The 21805-nt window shown below is 37.9% G+C and overlaps 1 protein-coding gene across 1 annotated transcript in view; it reads left to right on the top strand.

The window, feature by feature from the left end:
• The window catches only part of DTWD2 (DTW domain containing 2), a 172252-nt gene that overhangs the window by 32486 nt on the left and 117961 nt on the right, over positions 1-21805 (top strand). The window contains exons 2-3 of the mRNA XM_021664903.2: positions 9315-9405; positions 20098-20192. Of these exons, the coding sequence (XP_021520578.2) occupies positions 9315-9405; positions 20098-20192 (186 nt within the window). The remainder of the gene's footprint in view (positions 1-9314; positions 9406-20097; positions 20193-21805) is intronic.

Here is a 21805-nt window from a genome sequence, read left to right as displayed (position 1 = left end):
TAGCCAGAATGTTGTCTGTAGTGCAGGAGTTATTCCCCAGAACTTTCTTGTTGCCTTTTTGTTACCAGTTTTGTGAGGAAGGAAATTGAAAATCTGTGACCTGCCCAAGGTCACACAGCAAGATGATAATACTGCCAGTGATATTTTAATAGTTATTCCTCAAGCCTATACCCAATTTACCAGTTTGTATTCCTTTAGATATTAATTTTTATTCCTTATGTCTATATAAATTCTAGAAGTAGCTTGATTTAAAAAAGTAAATATTCATTATTTACAAATAATCAGTTTATATATATAATTATATGGTAGTTTTTGCCTGTCAAGTATAATAGTTCATGGGAGGCAAGGAACTTTTTTTTTTTTTTTAAGAGATAAGGGTCTTGCTGTGTTGTCCATGCTGGAGTGTAGTGGCTATTCACTGGGTGTACTACTACAGCCTCAGAAGTGGGCTCAAGTGATCCTCCTGCCTCAGCCTCCTGAGTAGCTGGGATTACAGGTGCACGCTACTGTGCCTGGAGAAGCAAGGAACTTAAAAAAAATTATTTCTGGCAGAGTGAGAACGAATAAGCTCCATGAGGGTAGAAATCTTTGTTCATTTTATTGTCCCCAGTGACTATTATCTGGCACTTGGGTATGCACTAAATATTTGAATAAAAATTTGTTAAATTTATAAATTATTCAATCCATTATTTAAATATTTAAACTTTCTAGAGAGGTTTTAGAATAAGGAGAGCAGTAACTCTGCAGTTACTCACTAGTTTAGGAAGAGATGGTGTTTTAGCAGTTGGTCAGCTAATCACCATCATCATGCATGCAGAGCATTGTTGGGAAGGAAAGATTGATAGTAAGGTAATAAGCAGAAATACATCTCATAAAGAAACTTGCTAAATATAAAGCTAGTTGAAATGTTTTAAGTAACTACAGTTTTATTAGTTTGGAGTAATTGTAATTAAAATTAGGTTAATATAATATGCTTTAAAATAAATAGGTAATGATGTTTTGTGAGCATATAAAATCATGAGTCAAAGCAATTAGTTTTACCTTAAATCATACTTATGATGTTTACACATAAATTGCTTAGCTATTTTTTGTAACTGTTTTTTTCACTTAATATTTTTGCCTTTTATGTGCGATCACTTATCAAAAATGATCACAAAGTATAAAAAAGGAAGACCTGACACTGAATTTCATTTGTAATACACATGTATTATAAATACTAGACAGGGCATAAAGGAGAAATCAAACTTTGATAAATAAGAAAAGGAAAGAATGGGATAGAAAATTGTATAGGAGGAGAAAAGCACTCTAAGGTGTAGAGAAGAGGGAACGTAAGATGTTTCTTCAGGCTGGGCATGGTGGCTCATGCCTGTAATTTCAGCACTTTGGGAGTCCGAGGAGGGTGGATCACTTGAGGCCAGGAGTTCGAGAAACCCCATCTCTTCAAAAAAATTGAAAAATACCATTCATTATTCAAATACAAAAATTAGCCAGGTGTGGTGGTGCACACCTGTAATTTCAGCTTCTCAGGAGGCTGAGGCAAGAGAATTGCTTGAACCCGGGAGGCGGAGGTTGCAGTGAGCCGAGATCATGCCACTGCACTCCACCTTGGGTGACAGAGTGACACCTGTCTCAAAAAGAAAAAAAAGATATTTCTTTATGTATTCAGCAATATCTATTGAGCGCCTTCTATACCATTTGCTAGGGATATAGCAGTGAAAAATGTAGGCTAAGTCCTTGCCTCCATGTAGCTTATATTATAGAGAAGGAAACCCACATTCAAATAACATAATGTCAAATAGTTGTAAAATGCTGTGAAGAAAAATCTATCAGAATAAGGGAATAGAGAGGGATAGTGAGAGAAGAGGTGGATCATTTGATTGATTGATTGCCAGGGTCAGTCTATCTGTCTCTCTCTCTCTCTCTCTCTGTCTCTCTCCCTATCTCCTTCGCCCAGGCTGGAGTGCAGTGCTATGATCATAGCTGACTGCATTCTCAAAGAACTTGGCTTCAGCTATCTTCTGCTTCAGCCTCCCAAGTAGCTGGGACTACAGGTGTGCACCACCATGTCTGGCGCATTTTTAAAGTTTTAAATTTTTAGTAAAGATGAGATCTTGCTGTGTTTCCCAGGCTGATCTCAAATTCCCATGCTTAAGTGATCCTTTCTCCTCAGCCTCTGAAAAATGCTGAGATTACAGGCATGAGCCACCATGCTGAGCCTTGGATTATTTTAGAATGGAGCACTGGAGCAAAGACCTGGACTAAGTGAATCATTAAGTTCTGCAGATATCTGGGATAAGACACCAGGCAGAGCACCAGTTGCTAGACATTCGGGTGCATAAGACTACTTTAGGCCACACCTAATACCAGAAGGATATAGGCCAGGAGCCACAACTTGCATTTGTGGCATTGTAGAGCAATCTTAGATGATCCTTTTCTGCTGGCATCCTTGTGGCAGTCTGGCATAGCATCCAGCTCAGGTGGAAGGTGATATGTTCCACACTAGGCAGATATGATAGCCTAATAGCTTTATGCCCACAGGAGCCAACCTCTTTTGTAACAACTCTCTAGAAAGTTTCTAGGGTTCCAATTTAGGGAAGCCCAAAGTATGGTCTCATCATAGGGTCTTTATAGGTCTGCAGCCCATATGCATTCTATCTACCAGTCAGGGGTCATTGAAATCACATACAGTATTGCTTAGCAATGTAGGTTTCATGTTGCCAGGGTAACAAACTAGTTAGTTAAGCAAAGATCAAATTTTCAAGTAGAGGGAAGGGTTTTGGATAAGCCTTTTTGTCCATAGCTTTGTTGTTTATTATTCTTTAATTACTACTTCTCACAAAAGTTGATCAAGCTTTGGCAGCTTTCAGGTGTAGACAGGAATGGGTAAGTGGGCAGGATATAGATACGAATGAATTTTTTCACTTGAAAAAAAAAAGGCTCACTGCAGCAGACACCTCTAGAGCCTTGAACATCAAACTGTGGTCTTCACATTCTTCACCCCCTCACTCCTTACCCACCAGCAGCATCAGCACCACCTAGGAATTTGTTAGAAATGCACATTCTCAGGTTTACTGAATCAGAAGCTCTGAGGGCTGGGTCTCTGCTATCTAGTATAATAAGTCCTCTAGGTGATTCTGATAACAGCAAAAGTTTGGGAATCACTGTACTAGGGGATACAAAATTAAATGAAAACCCTGCTCTTAGAGGGTTCAGCATCTAGAAGTGAGAGAAAGATGTGAAAACAGAATTTTGTCATATGTGGCCAAGTGTTTAACTAGAAGTATTAATAGGAATCTAAAAAAAATATATATGACTAAAATAAAAGAAAGTGAATTCAGCCCTGAGAGTAACAGAGACTTGCAAACAAGATGAGAGGTGTGTCCTGGAGCATAAACAATGTGGTCCTGGTTAGATACTGTACTTAAAATAATGTTGTGAATATTGCACAGATTTATAGGTTAAAGACTTACTGTTGTGGGCTAAGAATCTAACCAGTTCCAGACAACCAACTTTTAAAAAGACTTTTGGAGCAGAGTTTGTAAATGTTCTTAAAGGTTCCAGGATACGAAGATAACTTGATTTTTGTAGAGAGTTATATTTAGTTATTTCAACTTTCTATTATTTCCTTTTTCTTTTTTTTGAGACAGGATCTTGCTCTGTCACCCAGGTTGGAGTGCAGTGGTACAGTAATAGCTCACTGCAGCCTCAATCTCCTGGGCTCAAGTGATCCTCTGGCCTCAGCCTCCCAAGTAGCTAAGACTACAGGTGCCTGCCATCATGCTTGGCATCTTGCTATGTTCCCAGGCTGGTCTCGAACTCTTGTGCTCAAGCCTTGGTCTCCCAAAGTGCTAGGATTACAGATATGAATCATCATACTTGGCTATTATTTAGATATTCAAAGCTGCATTTAAAAGGCTAAAATATTATAGTTTGATTTATTATTTAAAAGAATTCCATACCCAGTGGCTCACGCCTGTAATTCCAGCACTTTGGGAGACCAAGGCAGGAGGATAGTTTGAGACCAGCTTGGGCAACATGGCAAAACCCTGTCTCTACAAAAAAATAAAAAATTAGCCAAGTGTGGTGGTGTGCACCTCTAGTTCCACCTGCTACTTGGGAGGGTGAGGTGGGAGGATTGTTTGAGCTTGGGAGTTAGAGGCTGTAGTGAGCTGTGATTGTGACATTGCACCTCAGTCTGGGTGACAGAGTGAGACCTTGTCTCAAAAAAGAAAAAAATTCATCTCATTTGACATTTTCACTGAGTGCATGAGGATAAATTAACAATTTTTGTAGAATGTTTAAAAAGGGCAGTTCAAATAAGTTGATTTTGTGATACTATTGAGGAACTTCAGTTATATTGAGGTTTTATATAGTTCTAAAAATCCCCAAAGTGAATTCAAGTTAGACTCACTTTAATAAATATTGCATAACACATTTGATGAATGATAAAATATATTATAAAAACATAGTATAATAGGTAGCTCATCTACCAAAGGTTAGAAATCAGCCTTTTACATAGGCAGGGACTTCATGAACAAAACACCAAAAGCATTGGCAACAAAAGCCAAAATAGACAAATGGGACCTAACCAGACTCCACAACTTCTGCACAGCAAAAGAAACAGTCATTAGAGTGAATCAGCAACCGACAGAATGGGAAAAAATTTTTGCAATCTACCCATCTGACAAAGGACTAATATCCAGAATCTACAAAAAACAAAAATAGATTTACAAGAAAAAAACAAACAACCCCATCAAAAAGTGGGCAAAGGATATGAACAGACACTTTACAAAAGAAGACATGTATGAGGCCAACAAACATATGAAAAAATGCTCATCATCACTGGTTATTAGAGAAATGCAAATCAAAACCACGTTGAGATACTATCTCACGCCAGTTAGAATGGCGATCATTAAAAAATCTGGAGACAACAGATGCTGGAGAGGATGTGGAGAAATAGGAACACTTTGACACTGTTGGTGGGAGTGTCAATTAGTTCAACCATTGTGGAAGACAGTGTGGCGATTCCTCAAGGACCTAGAAATAGAAATTCTGTTTGACTCAGCAATCCCATTACTGGGTATATATCCAGAAGATTATAAATCATTCTTCTATAAGGACACGTGCACACAAATGTTCATTGCAGCACTGTTTACAATAGCAAAGACGTGGAACCAACCCAAATGCCCATCGATGCTAGATTGACAGGGAAAATGTGGCACATATACATCATGGAATGCTATGCAGCCATGAAAAACTATGAGTTCATGTCCTTTGTAGGGACATAGATGAACCTGGAAACCATCATTCTCAGCCAACTGACACAAGAACAGAAAATCAAACACCGAATGTTCTCACTCATAGGCGGGTGTTGAACAATGGGAACACATGGACACAGGGAGGGGAGCATCACACACTGAGGTCTGTTGGAGGGGAAATAGGGGAGGGACAGCGGAGGGTGGGGAGTTGGGGAGAGATAGCATCGGGAGAAATGCCAGATATAGGTGATGGGGAGGAAGGCAGCAAATCACACTGCCACGTATGTACCTATGCAACAATCTGCATGTTCTTCACATGTACCCCAAAACCTAAAATGCAATAGAAAGAAAATTAAAAAATAAATAAATAAAAAAATAGAGACCAAAACAAATAACCAGGACAACAAAATGTAGAGGTATTGAGATAATGCAAGAAGTAAAATAAATAAATAAATAAATAATAAAACTGTTAAAGACATCTTTAGAGAGAGAAGGGAAGTTTTGTGCTTACGAAATAATACAGAGCCCTTGAAAATTGAACATATAGCAGGAGCAAAAACTTAATAAATGAGTTGGAAGATGAAATTGAAGACTCTTTGAGGAAGAAGAACAAAAACACAAGAAGATGGAAATTGAAGAGGAAAAAAAATAAATTGTTGGATCACTGCTGAATGTCCAATATCTACCTATAATGTGATACCCTCCATGGCAAGGATTTTGTATGTTTGATCATTGCCTAGAATAGAACCAGACACACAGTAGGTCAACAATAAATAGTTCTGCAAGAAATCAATTTCTAGAGCCTAAGGATCCACTCAAAACAGAATGGGGAAAGACATACCAGCACACATGATTGTGAAACTTCAGAACATCAGAGACAAAGGGATCTTCAAAGCTTCTGGAGAGGAGAAAAAGCACATATTTAAGGATCAAGAGTCAGACTGGCTTTGAACTTTCAAATAGCAAAGTTGGAAACATTACATACCAGTTAGGAGTCATCCTCCCCTTTTTATACATTCTTTCAAATGCCCAATGATACAAAGAAACCTACTTCATTCATGCCCAATGACAGAGCAATCTTGAATATCTTGCAAGATTATACCTTATTTGCAAGCACATACATGAACTAAATTCTTTCAAAATATTGTCATCGAAAATGATTAGCAAAGCAAGTTCACGTCAAAAGTTTTGTGGCTTGATATTAACTCTTTGGTGCTAAATTAAAATGAAACCCATTTATTAAAAAAAAAAAGAAATCAGCCTTTTAGGTAAAATATTATTGGGGCAACACAGGATACTATCATATTAGGATTTTTATCTGTAAAAGATTAAAGTTGGCTGAGTATGGTGGCTCACGCCTGTAATTCCAGTGATAGGAACAGGAGGCAGAGAAATTCTAGGCAGAAAAGGGCAAGGTCCCTGGTGAAGCCCCACCCTCCAGCCTGGAACTGTGCCCCAAAGTGAGAACATGCATTTCTATTTTCCCTCTTGAATGCTGCCTTTTCAGCAACCACACATGGCCCATTCTACCGCCATCCTGTACCCAGAAAAACCCCTGACTCAACTGGCAGAGAGAAGAGAAGGGGAGAGGAGGAAAGGCAGCTGTACAGTGGAGACTGCAGTTTGACGTTAGAGAAAAGTAGCTTGACTTGAGAGGGATGGCTGACTGCATTGCTTCAGAGAGGAGTCCAGCCAGGGACAGCCGGACTCCGGGGGAAGATCACCTTCTCACTCCATCCCTCTTCCAGCTTTCCTTCCCACTGAGAGCCTCTTTCATCAGCAATAAAATCCTCCATGTTTACCACCCTTCAATTAATTCATGTGACCTGATTTTTCCTCAATGCCAAACAAGAGCTTGGGTGCTACAGGTACGGGTGCAAAGCTAAAACAGCACCGTAACACACACCCTCTAGGGCTTCAGGGGTTGAGAGCTGTGGGCTGAGTAAGCAAGGCACTCCTGTCATGAGGTCTGGGAAGGGGTCTAGGAAAATCTTCTGTTTCACCAGCACTTTGAGAGGCTGAGGTGGGCCGATCACTGGAGGTCAGAGATTTGAGATCAGCCTGGCCAATATGGTGAAACCCTCTCTCTCTAAAAATACAAAAAATTAGCTGGGCGTGGTGACGTGTGCCTGTAATCCCAGCCATTCAGGAGGCTGTGACACTAGAATCGCTTGAACCCAGGAGGCAGAAGTTGCAGTGAGCTGAGATTGTGCCACTGCACTCCAGCCTGGTAACAGAGTGAGATTTGTTTTTTGTTTGTTTGTTTGTTTATTTTTTTAAGAGATTAAAGCTAATGTTTGTGGACTCACAGCTTTTCTTCAGTCAAAATTTGAATAGATTTCTAAAAGTTCAAAGTCAAACTCACCCACCACAAAAACCCCACCCACCATATTGGAATACTATTAGGATATAGATACTTTATGTAAATTTGCCTGGTTATGTTCGAGAAACATCAGTTTTTACTTGATTCTTCTGTTGCTTGACGTATTTATTTTTTGAATAATTTTAGTTTATGGTTTTGATTAACTTAATATAAAGAATCAGAATCTTATTTTTTAGAATTTGAATGCACCTCATCCTGTTCCTCTTTCTACTGAGTAAGGAATCCTTTCTTATAGCAGTCCTCGATCTGTTTGTCAGTGCACCCATTTCCATCAATTGCTGTTTGCCCCTCTTTTGTGTTTCCTCTTGTGACCACAGAAAGACTTTCCATCTCATAAATCTCCTCATATTCCTGAGAGGAAATCGAGTTTGGGGCAGAACAATCATACCAAATCATCTCAGAAGTCACTGGAAATCAGGTGTATTGATTTTCCTTGGGTTAATCTTCCCTTCCAGGCTCAGTGAGGTTGGAAAGAAAAGGTGGGGATATATATCATGTGATTTTACTTCTGCCTAAGATATTTAGATAATTTCTTCATTCAGAGCATAGATTTGGCAGTTTCTTACAGAATGAGAGGATATATATAACATGTTTGAGCCAATTTACCCACATTCTATGATTTATTAATAAACATTTTTTTAACCTCAGTCTAAAATTCCACATAAGTAAAGTTGTGGAAAGAGTTGACAGTGATCAGCTTTGTAGTAGTGTATATGCTATTTATTGGGAATTCCATTTACAAACAAAGAACATTTGTTTGTATACTATTGTAATGGCATATAACATTGGCCTGTGATCATTTGTGAAAAATTTACTCCCATATCTGGACTCTGGCTGCCTAATGAATTTCACATTATAAATACATACAAAATACAAGATTTAATGGTAAAATATAAATATTTATTCATACAGTACCTTTGGAGGGACACATAAAAAACTGATCATTGGTTGCCCCTGAAGGAAGAGAATACCATAGACTGGAGGACAGAGATGAGAAGTATACCCTTTAATTCTATCTGAACTTTGTATTGTGTGTAAGAGTTACCTAAATAATAGTAAAGCACTAAAAAGCAAGTAAAATAAAAATGACAATGTAAAGAGTAACAAAGGATAAGTTAAATGGGAAAGGCAAATACTCTTTTAGTATATTCTAGCCAAATATAATTTGGTCGTGTCTATTTGAGTTTATTCTAACAATTGATAAACTCTCTGTATTGATTGATGGCTAAGTCTGATTAGTATTTTTCTCTAGATGGTATTTGTATTTTAATATTTTATCATCTTATTGTTTACTCAACTTCAAGTGATATAGAAGGGTTGCCAGGTTTCTCTCTGATGTGGGATCTCTTCTTGATTTGGAATGCAAATTAGAAGTGTCTTTTTGAATAAAGGGACCAGGTGACTTATAGGTATTCTTTCTCTAAATATAACTAAGATAAGATATTTTTTTGAGGTGCATTAATCTACATAAGTGGTAAAGAATTTACTTGAATCTTCTCCAAATTTCCATGTCTAAAGTCTGATTGATTAAATTCATTCTTGGTATTTTATTTTGAAAAGAATGCAGCTTTAGCAAACCTTTTTGTACAAATGTAGTGGGATTAAGTTCATTTTAAGAAATTGTTATTGTATTTTAAAAATTTACCAGTTTAATTTTTTTTTTTACCTTTTAGCCGGCCTCAGAAAGTGTGTTTGTGTCCATTTCTCCCAGCGCGCCCTCTGCCTATCTCTACCCACTTGTATATAATTCAGCATCCAGCAGAGGTAAGATTTTGTAAAATACACCATTTCAAACAGAATGTGAGTCCACAAGAGGAAACACCAAGATAAACATACTTTTCCTTACCAGCTACTTAGCATTTCTGAAAAGAAGTTGATGATAAATGCTTTCTCTTTTGGAAAAGATAGTTTCTTTTTAATTTCATATGATAGTATAGAATCATGTGCTCTAGAGAGAGATAACATTTCATAAAATCTATGTTACTGAATAGTATAGAAATTTAAAACTCCAACAATTTTTTATGAAGAAAAAATGAGATTTTTGTGAGTAAAGAGCTAAGAAAATCATTGCTTTTTAAATTTTTGTCATAGCTTATGTTCCTTGATGTCTTTTCTTGCTGCAGTAGAGGTAACTTTGGCAATTTTAGTCTTACAGTGTGAATGTATAAATAAATTTTTGGTTTATTTTAGATGAATAGAAGGAACATGTATATTTTATAATGCATGTTATATGTAAAGATTTTAAAATCAGTACTCTCTTGTACTGGTAAAATTATGCATATGTGCCAGTGTATATGTGTGTTTGTAACTCTTGATCAGCTGCATAATGAAGCGGGAAGGAAGGAGGTCATAGAAAACCATAAATTATAATTAATACAAAACTACTCAATGCATACTATGAAATGTATTTAGTGCAAACTCTGGTTAAAAGTCTTTCAGTATTTAGGAACTGAGGACATCATAGACCCAATCAGGCTTTCTAAGAAGGTATAATTATTTTTTAAATTTCTAAAGTCTGTATCACTGGAAGACTGTAACAGAGACATAAAAGAAATTAACCGGCCAGGCATGGTGGTGCATGCCTGTAATCCCAGCACTTTGGGAGGTTGAGGCGGGTGAATCATGAGGTCAGGAGATTGATACTGTCCTGGCCAACATGATAAAACCCCGTATCTACTAAAAATACAAAAATTAGCTGGGTACTTGTAGTCCCAGCTACTCAGAAGGCTGAGGCAGGAGAATTGCTTGAACTTGGGAGGCAGAGGTTGCAGTGAGCCGAGATTGCATCGCTGCACTCCAGCCTGGGTTACAGAGCAAGACTCTGTCTCAAAAAAAAAAAAAAAAAAAAAAAAAAAGAGAACAAGAGAAAAAAAAGAAATTAATCTTTTCTCTCTTTCAAATGATAAAACACTTTTTTTTTTTTTTTTTTTGAAATAGAGTCTCCGTCTGTCACCCAGGCTGGAGTGCAGTGGCACAATCTCAGCTCACTGCAATCTTTGCCTCCCGGGACAAGCAATTCTCATGCCTCAGACTCTTAAAAACACTTTTTCTTTTATTGCAAAGTGTTAACTACTCCATTTGGTGGGCAACCTTTTCCTCAGTCTTAACAGCATAATGCTTTTGTCAGGATTTTGACAATTTGGTCTCTAGCACTATTTTATTGCAGTTAAACTTAAAACATTGTACAGCTCAAATTTATGTAAAATGATAGCTTGTTGGCCATAGCAGGTTTGGTTAAAACCTGACGTTTGAGGCTAGCAGCAAACTCAAAGCCTGACTTTTGAGGAGGCCTGACTTTGGGAGGCTGAGGAAGGAGGATCATTTGAGCCCATGAGTTTGAGACTAGCCTGGGCAACATTAGCGAGACCCCATCTCTACAAACAAATAAAAAAAATTAGCCAAGTGTGGTGGTGCATGTCTATAGGCCTAGCTATTTGGGAGGCTAAGGTAGGAGGATCTCTTCTGCCCAGGAGTTTTAGGCTGCAGTGATCTCTGATTGTGACACTGCATTCCAGCCTGGGCTATACAGCAAGACTCTATCTTAAAGAAAAAAAAAACAAATCCAAACCACTTGACATTTGATGACAAATACTGCGTTCATTTTGCAGTATACACAGTATGGTGCCTTTTCATTATTGTGTGGTTCCAGACATAAGATAGCTTTTTTAATGTGGGTGTTTTCATTGATTTGTGGCAATGTTAGTATTTTCTTTCTATTTTTTATAGAGCCGGGTCTTACTGTGTTGCCCAGGCTGATCTTGAATTCCTGGCCTCAAGTGATCCTCTTGCCTCAGCCTCCCACAGTGTTAGGATTGCAGGCATAAGCCATCATGTGTAGCCTTTCTTAAAAAAAAAAAAAGTTTTCAAAAATTTATATGTATATATATATTTTATTGCATTTCAGGTTCTGTGGTACATGTAAAGAACATGCAGGATCATTGCATAGGTACATACATGGCAGTGTGGTTTGCTGCCTCCATCCCCATCACCTATATCTGGCATTTCTCCCCATGTTATCCCTCCCCAACTCCCTCCCCGACACTGTACCTCCCCGAGTCCCCCCCAACAGACCTCAGTGTGTGATGCTCCCCTCCCTGTGTCCATGTGTTCTCATTGTTCAACACTCACCTATGAGTGAGAACATGTGGTGCTTGATTCTCTGTTCTTGTGTCAGTTTGCTGAGAATAATGCCTTCCAGGTTCATCCATGTCCCTACAAAGGACACGAACTCATCGTTTTTTATGGCTGCATAGTATTCCATGGTGTATATGTGCCACATTTTCCCTGTCCAGTCTATCATCAATGGGTATTTGGGTTGGTTCCACGTCTTTGCTATTGTAAACAGTGCCGCAGTGAACATACGTGTGCATGTGTCCTTATAATAGAATGATTTATAATCTTTTGGATATATAGCCAGTAATGGGATTTCTGGGTCAAATGGAATTTCTATTTCTAGGTCCTTGAGGAATCGCCACACTGTCTTCCACAATGGTTGAACTAATTGACACTCCCACCAACAGTGTCAAAGTGTTCCTATTTCTCCACATCCTCTCCAGCATCTGTTGTCTCCAAATTTTTTAATGATCGCCATTCTAACTGGCGTGAGATGGTATCTCAATGTGGTTTTGATTTGCATTTCTCTAATGACCAGTGATGATGAGCATTTTTTCGTGTGTTTGTTGGCCTCATAAATGTCTTCATTTGAAAAGTGTCTGTTCATATCCTTTGCCCACTTTTGAATAGGTTTGTTTGTTTTTTTCTTGTAAATCTGTTTTAGTTCTTTGTAGATTTTGGATATAAGTCCTTTGTCAGATGAGTAGATTGCAAAAATTTTTTCCCATTCTGTTGGTTGCTGGTTTATTCTAATGATTGTTTCTTTTGCTGTACAGAAGCTGTGGAGTTTGATTAGGTCCCATTTGTCTATTTTGGCTTTTGTTGCCAATGCTTTTGGTGTTTTGGTCATGAAGTCCTTGCCTATGCTTGTGTCCTGAATGGTTTTGCCTAGGTTTTCTTCTAAGTTTTTTATGGTGTTAGGTCTTATGTTTAAGTCTTTAATCCATCTGGAGTTAATTTTAGTGTAAGGTGTCAGGAAGGGGTCCAGTTTCTGCTTTCTGCACGTGGCTAGCCAGTTTTGCCAACACCATTTATTAAACAGGGAATTCTTTCCCCATTGCTTGTTTTTGTGAGGTTTGCCGAAGATCAGATGGTTGTAAATGTGTGGTGTTGCCTCTGAAGCCTCTGTTGTGTTTCATTGGTCTATATCTCTGTTTTGGTACCAGTACCATGCAGTTTTGATTACTGTAGCCTTGTAGTATAGTTTGAAATGAGGTAGCATGATGCCTCCAGCTTTGTTCTTTTTGCTTAGAATTGACTTGGCTATGCGGGCTCTCTTTTGGTTCCATATGAACTTTAAGGTGATTTTTTCCAGTTCTGTGAAGAAGGTCATTGGTAGCTTGATGGGGATAGTGTTGAATCTATAAATTACTTTGTGTAGTATGGCCAGTTTCACAATATTGATTGTTCCTAACCATAAGCATGGAATGCTTCTCCATCTGTTTGTGTCCTCTCTTATTTTGTTGAACAGCGGTTTGTAGTTCTTGAAGAGGTCCTTTACATCCTTTGTTAGTTGTACTCCTAGGTATTTTATTCTCTTTGTAGCAGTCGTGAATGTCAGTTCATTCTTGATTTGGCTCTTTTTAAGTCTGTTATTGGTGTATATGAATGCTTGTGATTTTTGCACATTGATTTTGTATCCTGAGACTTTGCTAAAGTTGCTTATCAGTTTCAGGAGATTTTGGGCTGAGACGGTAGGGTCTTCTAAATATACAATCATTTTGTCTGCAAATAGAGACTATTTGACTTCCTCCTTTCCTAATTGAATATGCTTTATTTATTTTTCTTGCCTGATTGCTCTGGCTAGAACTTCCAATACTATATTGAATAGGAGTGGTGAGAGAGGGCATCCTTGTCTAGTGCCACATGTCAAAGGGAATGTTTCCAGTTCTTGCCCATTCAGTATGATATTGGCTGTAGGTTTCTCGTAAATAGCTTTTATTATTTTGAGCTACTTTCTGTCAATACCTAGTTTATTGAGAGTTTTTAGCATATGGGCTGTTGAATTTTGTTAAAGGCCTTCTCTGCATCTATTGAGATAATCATGTGGTTTTTGTCTTTGGTTCTGTTTATGTGGTGAATTATGTTTATAGACTTTCATATGTTGAACCAGCCTTGCGTCCTGGGGATGAAGCTTAGTTGATGGTGATGGATAATCTTTTTGATGTGCTGTTGCAGTCGGTTTGCCAGTATTTTATTGAAGATGTTTGCATCTATGTTCATCATGGATATTGGCCTGAAGTTTTCTTTTCTTGTTGAGTCTCTGCCTGGTTTTGGTATCAGGATGATATTGGTCTCATAAAATGATTTAGGGAGGATTCCCTCTTTTTGTTTTGTTTGGAGTAGTTTCCGAAGGAGTGGTACTAGCTCCTCTTTGTATGTCTGGTAGAATTCGACTGTGAACCCAGCTGGATCTGAGCTTTTTTTGGTTGGTAAGCTATTAATTGCTGCCTGAACTTCAGCTCTTGTTACTGGTCTATTCAGGGTTTTGACTTCTTCCTGGTTTAGGCTTGGGAGGGTGCAAGTGTCCAGGAATTTATCTGTTTCTTCAAGGTTTTCTGGTTTATGTGCATAGAGTTGTTTGTAGTTATCTCTGATGGTGGTTTGTATATCTGTGGAATCGGTGGTGCTATCTCCTTTATCGTTTTTTATTGCATCTATTTGATTATACTCTCTTGTCTTTTTTATTAATCTGGCTAGTGGTGTGTCTATTTTGTTGATCATTTCAAAAAATCAGCTCCTGGATTTGTTGATTTTTTGAAGGGTTTTTTATGTCTCTATCTCCTCCAGTTATTTCTTGTCTTCTGCTAGCTTTTAAGTTTTTTTGATCTTGCTTTAACTCTCAGTTTTGACTATAGGATGTTGATTTTAGATCTTTCCTTGCTTCTCATGTGGGCATTTATTGCTATAAAGTTTCCTCTAGACACTGCTTTAAATGTGTCCCAGAGTTTCTAGTATGTAGTGTCTTCATTCTCGTTGGTTTTGAAGAACATCTTTATTTCTGCCTTCATTTCACTGTTTATCTAGTGAACATTCAAGAGCCAGTTGTTTAGTTTTCATGAAGTTGTGCAGTTCTGAGTTTCTGAATTCTGAGTTCTAATTTGATTGCACTGTGATCTGAGAGAGTGTTTGTTATGATTTCTGTTCTTTTGCATTTGCTGAGGAGTGATTTATTTCCAATTATGTGGTCAATTTTAGAGTAGGTGTGATGTGATGCTCAGAAGAAAGTATATTCTGTGGATTTGGGATGGAGAGTTCTGTAAATGACTATTAGGTTTGCTTGGTCCAGATCTGAGTTCAAGTCCTGGATATTCTTGTTAATTTTCTGTCTCGTTGATCTGTCTCATGACAGTGGAGTGTTAAAGTTTCCCAATATTATTGTGTGGGAGTCTAAGTTTCTTTGTTGGTCATTAAGAACTTGCTTTATGTATCTGGGTGCTGCTATATTGGGCACATATATATTTAGGATTATTAGCTCTTCTTGTTGCATTGATTCTTTTACCATTATGTAATGCCCTTCTTTGTCTCTTTTGATCTTTGTTGATTTAAAGTCTATTTTATTGGAGACTAGGATTGCAATTCCTGCTTTTTTTTGCTCCCCATTTGCTTGGTAAATCTTCCTCCATCCCTTTATTTTGAACCTATGTATATCTTTGCATGTGCTAAGGGTTTCCTGGATATAGCACACCAAAGGGTTTTCACTTTTTATCTAATTTGCCAGTCTGTGTCTTTTGATTAGGGCATTTAAGTCTTTTACATTGAAGGTTAATATTGTTATATGTGAATTTGATCCTGCCATTTTGATGCTAGCTGGTTGTTTTGCCCATTAGTTGATTCAGTTTCTTCATTGTGTTGATGCTCTTTACCATTTGGTTTGTTTTTGGAGTGGCTGGTACTGGTTGTTCCTTTCTATGTTTACTGCTTCTTTCAGGAGCTCTTGTAAAGCAGACCTGGTGGTGATGAAATCTCTGAGCAATTGCTTGTTCATAAAGAACTTTATTTTTCCTTCACTTATGAAGCTTAGTTTGGCTGGATATGAAATTCTAGGGTGAAAATTCTTTTCTTTAAGGATATTGAATATTGGTCCCCACTCTCTTCTGACTTGTAGGGTGTCTGCTGAGAGATCCTCTGTGAGTCTGATGGGCTTCCCTTTGTGGGTAACCCGACCTTTCTCTCTGGCTGCCCTTAGCACTTTTTCCTTCATTTCAACCCTGGTGAATCTGATGATTATATGCCTTGGGCTTGCTCTTCTTGTGGAATATCTTTGTGGTATTCTCTGTATTTCCTGGACTTGAATGTTGGTCTGCCTTGCTAGGTTGCGGAAGTTTTCCTGGATAATATCCTGAAGAGTGTTTTCCAGCTTGGATTCATTCTGTCCATCACATTCAGGTACACCTGTCAAACGTAGATTATGTCTTTTCACATTATCCCATATTTCTTGGAGGCTTTGTTCATTTCTTCTTACTCTCTTTTCTCTAATCTTGCCTTCTCATTTTATTTCATTGAGTTGATCTTCAATCTCTGCTATCCTTTCTTCTGCTTGGTCGATTCGGCTATTGAAACTTGCGTATGCTACGCGAAATTCTCGTGTTGTGTTTTTCAGCTCCATCAGTTTATTTATATTCCTCTCTAAGCTGTTTATTCTCATTAGCATTTCGTCAAACCTTTTTTCAAGGATCTTAGTTTCTTTGCATTGGGTTAGAACATGATCTTTTAGCTCAGAGAAGTTTGTTATTACCCACCTTCTGAAACCTTTTCTGTCAATTCATCAGACTCATTCTCCATCCAGCCTTGTTCCCTTGCTGATGAGAAGTTGCGATCCCTTGGAGGAGGAGACACATTCTGGTTTTGGGTATTTTCATCCTTTTTGGCTGGTTTCTTCCCATCTTTGTGGTTGGTGACTTTCAGACGGGATCTCTGAGTGGATGTCCTTTTTGTTGCTGATGAATTTATTTCTTTCTGTTTCTTAGTTTTCCTTCTAACCATCAGTCCCCCCTGCTATAGGACTGTTGGAGGTCCACTGCAGACCCTGCTTGCCTGGGGATCACCTGCAGCGGCTGCAGAACAGTAAGGGTTGCTGCCAATTTCTTCTTCTGTTATCTTTGTTCCAGAAGGATACCCGCCAAATGTCAGCCTGAGCTCTCCTTTATGAGGTGTCTCTTTGGTTATACAGGGGATGGGGAGCTGCTTGAGGAGAGATGGTCTGCCCCTTATGGGAGCTCACGTGCTGAGCTGTGAGCTCCGTTGTTTTGTTCAGAGCTGCTGGGCAGGTATGTTTACGTGTCCTGCAGTGGAATTCATAACGGCCTTTTTTTCCCAGGTCTCAAATGTTTTAAATTTATTTTTTACCATTATTAATCTGTGGTTTAATTCATTCATCATTGTGTGTGCTACAAATATATTTTATGCATATACAAGTACATCCCTACAGTTTTTCCTTCTCAGTATAGGAATTTTCTATTATTATTATTATTTTTCTTTTTTTAAGAATGGGGTCTCGCTATATTGCCCAGGTAGGTCTCAAACTCCTGGGCTCAAGGTATCCTCCAGCCTCTGCCTTCCTAAGAGCGGAGACTACAGGCATGAGCCACCATGCCTGGCCATTCTCAGCAAAGGAATTTTCCAGTCTTCATCTAACTTATTAATAATGGGCTACCTGTGCTTAACTTCAGCACATCGTTTTCAATAAAAGGATGTGCTAGTTTTTTCACTCTCCCATAAAAAAGTTACTAAAAACCATTTGGATAGGCTCTTGGAGCAGGCTTTGGAAAAAGAAGACTTGGTGGAGGAGATGATATGGAGGTGATAAGATGGAGCATTTCACAGAGTAGGTATACATATATATTGGGTCTGACCCACAGACCCTGACCCAGCGACGGTTGAACAAATGTGCACTCAGGCACAGATATCCAGTGAAAGAGCGGGCTAGGGAACCAGGCCACTCACAGACAGTGTGGAGGGTGCTATAAAGATTCAGCAGCCCAAGGAGCCTGACAAGGGGGCCTAGGGGCCTTTACTAAGTATAGATTTAATGATAAAGGCCTAAAGCAAACACCATTTGTGGGTAATTAACTTTATGGATCTCCAGAGTAGGTAACCGTTTTTCTCAGGATGGTCAAAGCTTGGTTTCTGGGGAAACAGGTAAACAAACTAATCTGGATAAATTTCCTTGCACTCTCTTGTAACTTGCCCTACACTGGCTACCTTCAGCCATAAACTTCTTCCCAAGGCTTTGCCAAACCTTCCAAGAGGGTTTGTATCCATTTTACAATTTTTCCCACCACCATGACTGAACTCCTATACATGTATATAAAATTACTTAAGGGTAAAAACAGAAAAGTTATCTCAAAAATAACAAAAAGCTTTACAAGAAAGAAATCTTATGTTAAACTATTTGGCCTTTGTGAACAATGTATATTTAGTCATGAAGATGCAAATGCTGTTTATTGACTTAAATGAAAATATTAGATCTGAGAAGAAGAAGTGGTGTTGGAAAGCTAAATCCTCATTTGTTATGAGAGGCACTACTTAAGGACTCTGGAGCTAAACTGCCTGAGTTCAAATTCTTTTTTTTTCTTTTTTTTTTTTTTTGAGACAGAGTCTCGCTCTGTCACTCAGGCTAGAGTGCAGTGGCGAGATCTCAGCTCACTGCAACCTCTGCCTCCCGGGTTCAAGTGATTCTCCTGTGTCAGCCTCCTGAGTAGCTGGGACTACAGGCACGTGCTACCACACCTGACTAATTTTTTTTTTTTTTTTTTGGTGTTTTTCATAGAGATGGGGTTTCACTTTGTTAGCCAGGATGGTCGTGATCTTCTAACCTTGTGATCCACCTGCCTCAGCCTCCCAAGGTGCTGAGATTACAGGCATGAGCCACCGTGTCCGGCCAAATTCTTAATAGTTCTGTAAACTCTGTAACTTTGGGCAAGTTAATTAATATCTCTGTGCTTCAGTTTCCTCATTAGTAAAATGGATATGACAAAAGATTTATTTCTCTCTCTGTGTATTGTACTTAGAAATATGTGCTTTAATATTAGCTGTTATGATAATTGGTAGTTTTTAGATAATATCTAAAATTAATAAATCAAAAAATAGGAAAAAAAAACCATGTATTATGTGGATATATGCAGATGACTACCAGAAGAAATAGCCAAAAGAGTTAAAATGATTGCCTCTAGGAAGTGGTACTGGGGAGTACATCTGGGAACAACTGTGGCATTTTAAATCTTTTAGCTCTATTTAATTTGATATATATACATGTATTATTTTGATAAAGGTTTAGAAAGTGATTAAGTCTGTGTCACAGTCTCATGGTGATGGTAAGGAGAGAAGAATGTTATATTAAACATTAGAAAATATCCTAAAACTACCTAAGGTAGAGTAACTAATCACTTGGCTCTTTGGGCTTCAAGATAGAATTCTCGTGGCAACAAGAAAGATGGTTTCCAATGCTGGAAGCTAGAATATTGAAGAAAACACTCACGATAGTCAAGTTAATGGCATTTTCAGAAATGGCCACCAGATTTCTCTACTCTAAAGTTATTATTTTTGTTCTCTTTCCATACCCCATATTCATTGGAAGCAAGGTCATAAATCCAGCCATACTCAAGTGGGAGGAAGAGATTAAGCTCCATGTTCTAGAGGGGGAAGTATTTACATTTATTATTTGGAATTCTTTTGTAAGGAAGATTTGTTTCTTTTCCCCCATTTATTTATTAAGTCATTATTTATATCATTCTGGACTCTTAATTTGTACTTTGGGTTATAACCCAGTATTGTGTTATTTATTTTGTTGCTCAAATTGTTCAATTTTAGCCATCGGGAGCTCTTTGAGATTGGCTTCTGTGTCCCTTTGACATGTCCCATTCTTATGTTTTCTTTTTTTTTTTTTTAGTTTAAATAAAGAGGCTATGCTGGGAAGAACCCATTGTTTTGTTTTCTTAGCACTTCCTTGTTTTTGAGGCATAAAGACCTAGGCAATTATCTTCAAGCTGACATAGTGCAAAATATAATTACTCATGAAATAAAAAACTTGTCAGAATAAATGATTCAATTTAGCTAAACACAAATTTACATTTGAATAATCTTAATCATTATGTATATTAATGTAATCTTCTTTGATCAGTAAACCTGTAAACATACCCAAATAGAATAAAAAGGTGTGCTTGTGTTATTGTTAATACTGATAAAGCAAATAAATTTTACCTCTTTTTATTAAGCTGTGGTCTTTAATAAAAGACTTGTGAAACTTATACATAAAGTTATAAATCAGATGTTCATCATAAAATATTTAAAAGTGTGTAATCTAAGTAAAAATCTGTGTTTTAATTCATTTTTTAATTAAAGGAAAACAAAGTGTTGCGGACAGTTCCTCTGTTAGCAGCGTGCCTCCCCCAGGACAAGTGCAAAGTAAAGATCGGGCGTCGCTTCAGTGAAGAAAGGTAAATTAACTGTTAGGGCAATGTAAATAATTCTTTTCTATACAGATCTTTAATAATCGTTTCTTTCAGGTCATTCATTTCTTTCAGCTTATTCGTGGTCTAAAGAGTGGAAATAGTAAAAAAATTTAAGTTCTGCTAACCCCCGACCACACAATATAATACAAGACGAAAACAAAACAAAATCAAATAAAAAAATGTTTCAACTAAGGAATGATAGCATTATCTGAATTTCATAGTAATATATGTTTAGCTTAAAAGGCAAATATACTTAGTGTTTATATAATTTTTGTTAAAAGTGCCTTCCAGTTGGTAGATGGTAGGGTTCTTGTTTTTTTTTTTTTAAATATCTTCTACAACATTTTTTTTTTGGCAGGGTACTTGTATTAGATTTAGTTCAGTTTTTTTCCTATGGTGCCTAATATAGTGCTTACTCAGTAAATTATTACTATTATTTTTCAAGGCAGGATCTCACTTTGTTGCCCAGGCTGGAGTGCAGTGGTGTAATTTTGGCTCAGTGTAACCTCCACCTCCTGGGTTCAAGTGATGTTCCCACCTCAGCTTCCTGAGTAGCTGGGACTACAGGCATGAGCCACTGTGCCTGGCCAGTAAATTATTATTTGCTGATGAATTTTAAATTAAAGTAGTTTAGAACTATCAATGTAAGTGTGGTAACTGACTGAGTAATTTCAGCTTTTGTTAGAGTACATGATGAAATCATGGGGGAATGATTAAGAGATATACACCGTTTTTTTTTTTTTTTAAAACAAAGGTGTCCTTTGTAAATTTTTGCTTCCAGTATATCAGAAAATAGTTGGTTTTTATATATTAACCCTGAATCCAGTAACTTTCTAAATTCATCTGTTAGTTATGGAATGTTTTGTAGATTCCCCGGAACTTTCTATGTAAGCAGCATTGTCATCTGCAAATGGGATCATTTATACTTATTCCTTTCTGATACTTATACTTTTTTCTTGCCTCATTGCAATAACTGATAACTTTAGTATAATGTTTATTAGAAATGGTGAAAGCCAACACCTTTACCTTGGTCCCAGTCTCTGTGGACATTATTAACTATGATATTGGCTGTATGTTTCTCCCCTCAAGCATTATTGAGGTATAATTTGTAACCGGGTTTTTTCTTGGGTGCTGGTGAGGCACAGCTTCCCTGAGGGAATGCTGTGGGTTCTTGGCCTTCAGTCTCCTAAAGAATAAGCGAAGGGACCACTGCAGGTGCACCATATGCTCATAAAAGTAAATATCGGACCCAAGACATGTTGCAGAAAGCTGATTTTATTTAGGTAGAGAAAAAAGAAGAGAAAGACTTCCATGAAGAGTATGGAAGAGGATTCCAGAGGGGAAAATCCCAGAGGGGAAAGGGAGCTCTCACCATGTAGGAGGGGATTCCAGAGAGCTGGAAATCCACTGTGGGTGAAGGAGCAGGGGAATTTATCCTGGGAGAAATTCCCACCTTCCCAAGTTCCTCTGGCCAATGAAAGGAGTTCCTTTAAACTTCCACTGGGGTGATTGACTCTTAGTTTCCTCCTGCACCCACGAAATTCAAACAGAAACCGTTAAATCTCCCGGATGGAGAGAGATAGGAGGGGGGCATGGCG

Source organism: Aotus nancymaae, unplaced genomic scaffold (assembly GCF_030222135.1).
Source record: "Aotus nancymaae isolate 86718 unplaced genomic scaffold, 86718_ANA_hifiasm-v0.15.2.pri h1tg000064l_0, whole genome shotgun sequence".
In the NCBI taxonomy this organism is placed as follows: domain Eukaryota; kingdom Metazoa; phylum Chordata; class Mammalia; order Primates; family Aotidae; genus Aotus; species Aotus nancymaae.
Note: the sequence above shows the minus strand (reverse complement) of the source record. Positions and strands in the feature narration are given on the sequence as shown.